The sequence below is a fragment of the Parus major genome, chromosome 2, assembly GCF_001522545.3.
Source record: "Parus major isolate Abel chromosome 2, Parus_major1.1, whole genome shotgun sequence".
In the NCBI taxonomy this organism is placed as follows: domain Eukaryota; kingdom Metazoa; phylum Chordata; class Aves; order Passeriformes; family Paridae; genus Parus; species Parus major.
Window position 1 is genome coordinate 27448 of NC_031769.1, and position 1974 is coordinate 29421.

The 1974-nt window shown below is 55.2% G+C and overlaps 1 protein-coding gene across 1 annotated transcript in view; it reads right to left on the reverse strand.

The window, feature by feature from the left end:
* Positions 1-1040, reverse strand: part of ELP6 (elongator acetyltransferase complex subunit 6) — a 25100-nt gene extending 24060 nt beyond the window's left edge. Inside the window, exon 1 of the mRNA XM_015620183.1 lies at positions 951-1040. Coding sequence (XP_015475669.1) covers positions 951-1004 — 54 coding nt within the window. The 5' untranslated portion in view covers positions 1005-1040. The remainder of the gene's footprint in view (positions 1-950) is intronic.
* Positions 1041-1974: the final 934 nt, after the last annotated feature.

The following is a 1974-nucleotide window of genomic DNA, read 5'->3' on the forward strand; positions in this document are numbered from 1 at the left end:
GCTGTCCCCACATCCCATCACAGTTCACGGGGCTGGCTCCTCACCCCGTTGTCCATAAAGGTGCAGACAGGCTGGATCCTGGTGCCACCGGTCCCACTGAGCCCTGGTCCCAGGGTGCCACCTGTCCTTCTGCAAACCCCTGCGCTTCTGTGGCAGATTTCACACATCTGGGAAGCGTGTGGGACACTTTGGGACACAGGGATATTTGGAGGGGTCTGTAACTCACTGTTTCCTGGTTCATTATCAGTTTGGGAAGTGCTGAACATCCATTGGGCACCTAAAAACGATCTGCAATAACAGCAAATTTACAGCCCATAACCACCAAATCCCGCATTCCTTGGTGTCACTTTTTGCCTGGAGCCTGAATTTGAGGTTTTTGACACTTAATTCACCTTTCCATTTGCTCCAGCAAAGCTTTTGTAACAGTTTGAATTTCATCATGGAAGCAGGGATTGCCCTGCTGAGGGGAAATGTGCTGGAGCTGGAGAGAAGGTTCTGGAGGCAGGGATGTGCCAGNTGACATTTTACCTGCACAGCTCTCACAGAGAGCGAGTGTTTAGTGAAGCGTGACCTCATTAATACAAAACCTCCCTGGAAAAACTGCATTAATTAATTTAGTGCCTTAAATAAAAAGTATCTCTAGAACATTTTCCCGGCCCGGAGCAGTGTCCTCCAGCGGGTTTAACACCCAGTTCTGTGTTCATTCCCCGCAGGGCACGCACGGACACACCGCGGGAACGGAGCTCGGCCGCTTCTCAGCGGCGGATACCAAAGCCAGAGCCGTGAGGGACGGCGGGGAGCCGGGAACGAGCGAGGGAAGGGCCGAAGGCGGCTCGGCTCCGGGACCGGCCATCGCCACCTCCGCCTGCGGAGGCCGTGCTCCTCCCAGCGTGCCCCGCCGCTCCCGACGGTCCCGGCCCGTCCCTCCCGCCCTCTCAGCGCCCTCTCACCGCGTCCGGGCGCTCCGGGGAGGCCCCGAGCAGCTCGTTCAGCTCCGCGAACATGGCGGGCGGCGCTGAGGGGCCGCGCAGGGCGGGAAGTGCCGGGGGGCCGCGCATGCGCCGGGCGGGTGGCGCCGCCTGCTGGTGGGGCCGGGTGGTGCCGGAGCCGCCATTGCCGCGTGAGGGAAGCCGCAATTAGCGGGGCCGGATCGGCAATTAACGAGGCTGGATAGCCAATTAGCGGGGCTGGATCGGCAATTAGCGGGGCTGGGTCACTCATTAATAGGTTTAGATCAGAAATTAGGGGGCTGGATCGCTCATTAAGGGGGCTGGAGCGCCAGTTAACGCACTGGATATGCACCGCACTGTCAGTTAAAGCGGCTGGATCCTCACCCCTCTGGTTAATTAAAGTGTTAAATGGGATTGGATCCACGTCCCATCATAATCAATGGAACTGGATCCATGTCCCATCATTAATTCACAGGGCTGGATCCACATCCCATCATAATTAATGGAGCTGGATCCACATCCCATCATAATTAATGGAACTGGATCCACATCCCATCATAATTAACGGGGCTGGATCCACATCCCATCATAATTAGTGGAACTGGATCCACATCCCATCATAATTAACGGGGCTGGATCCACATCCCATCATAATTAATGGGATTGGATCCACGTCCCATCATAATTAATGGAACTGGATCCACATCCCATCATAATTAACGGGGCTGGATCCACATCCCCATCATAATTAATGGAACTGGATCCACATCCCATCATAGTTAATGGAACTGTATCCACGTCCCATCATAATTAACGGGGCTGGATCCACGTCCCATCATAATTAACGGGGCTGGATCCATGTCCCATCATAATTAGTGGAACTGTCTCCCCATCCCAGTTCACAGGGCTGTGTCCCCATCCCATCACAGTTCACGGGGCTGTCCCCATCCCATCACAGTTCACAGAGCTGTCCCCACATCCCATCACAGTTCACGGGGCTGTCCCCACATCCCATCCCAGTTCA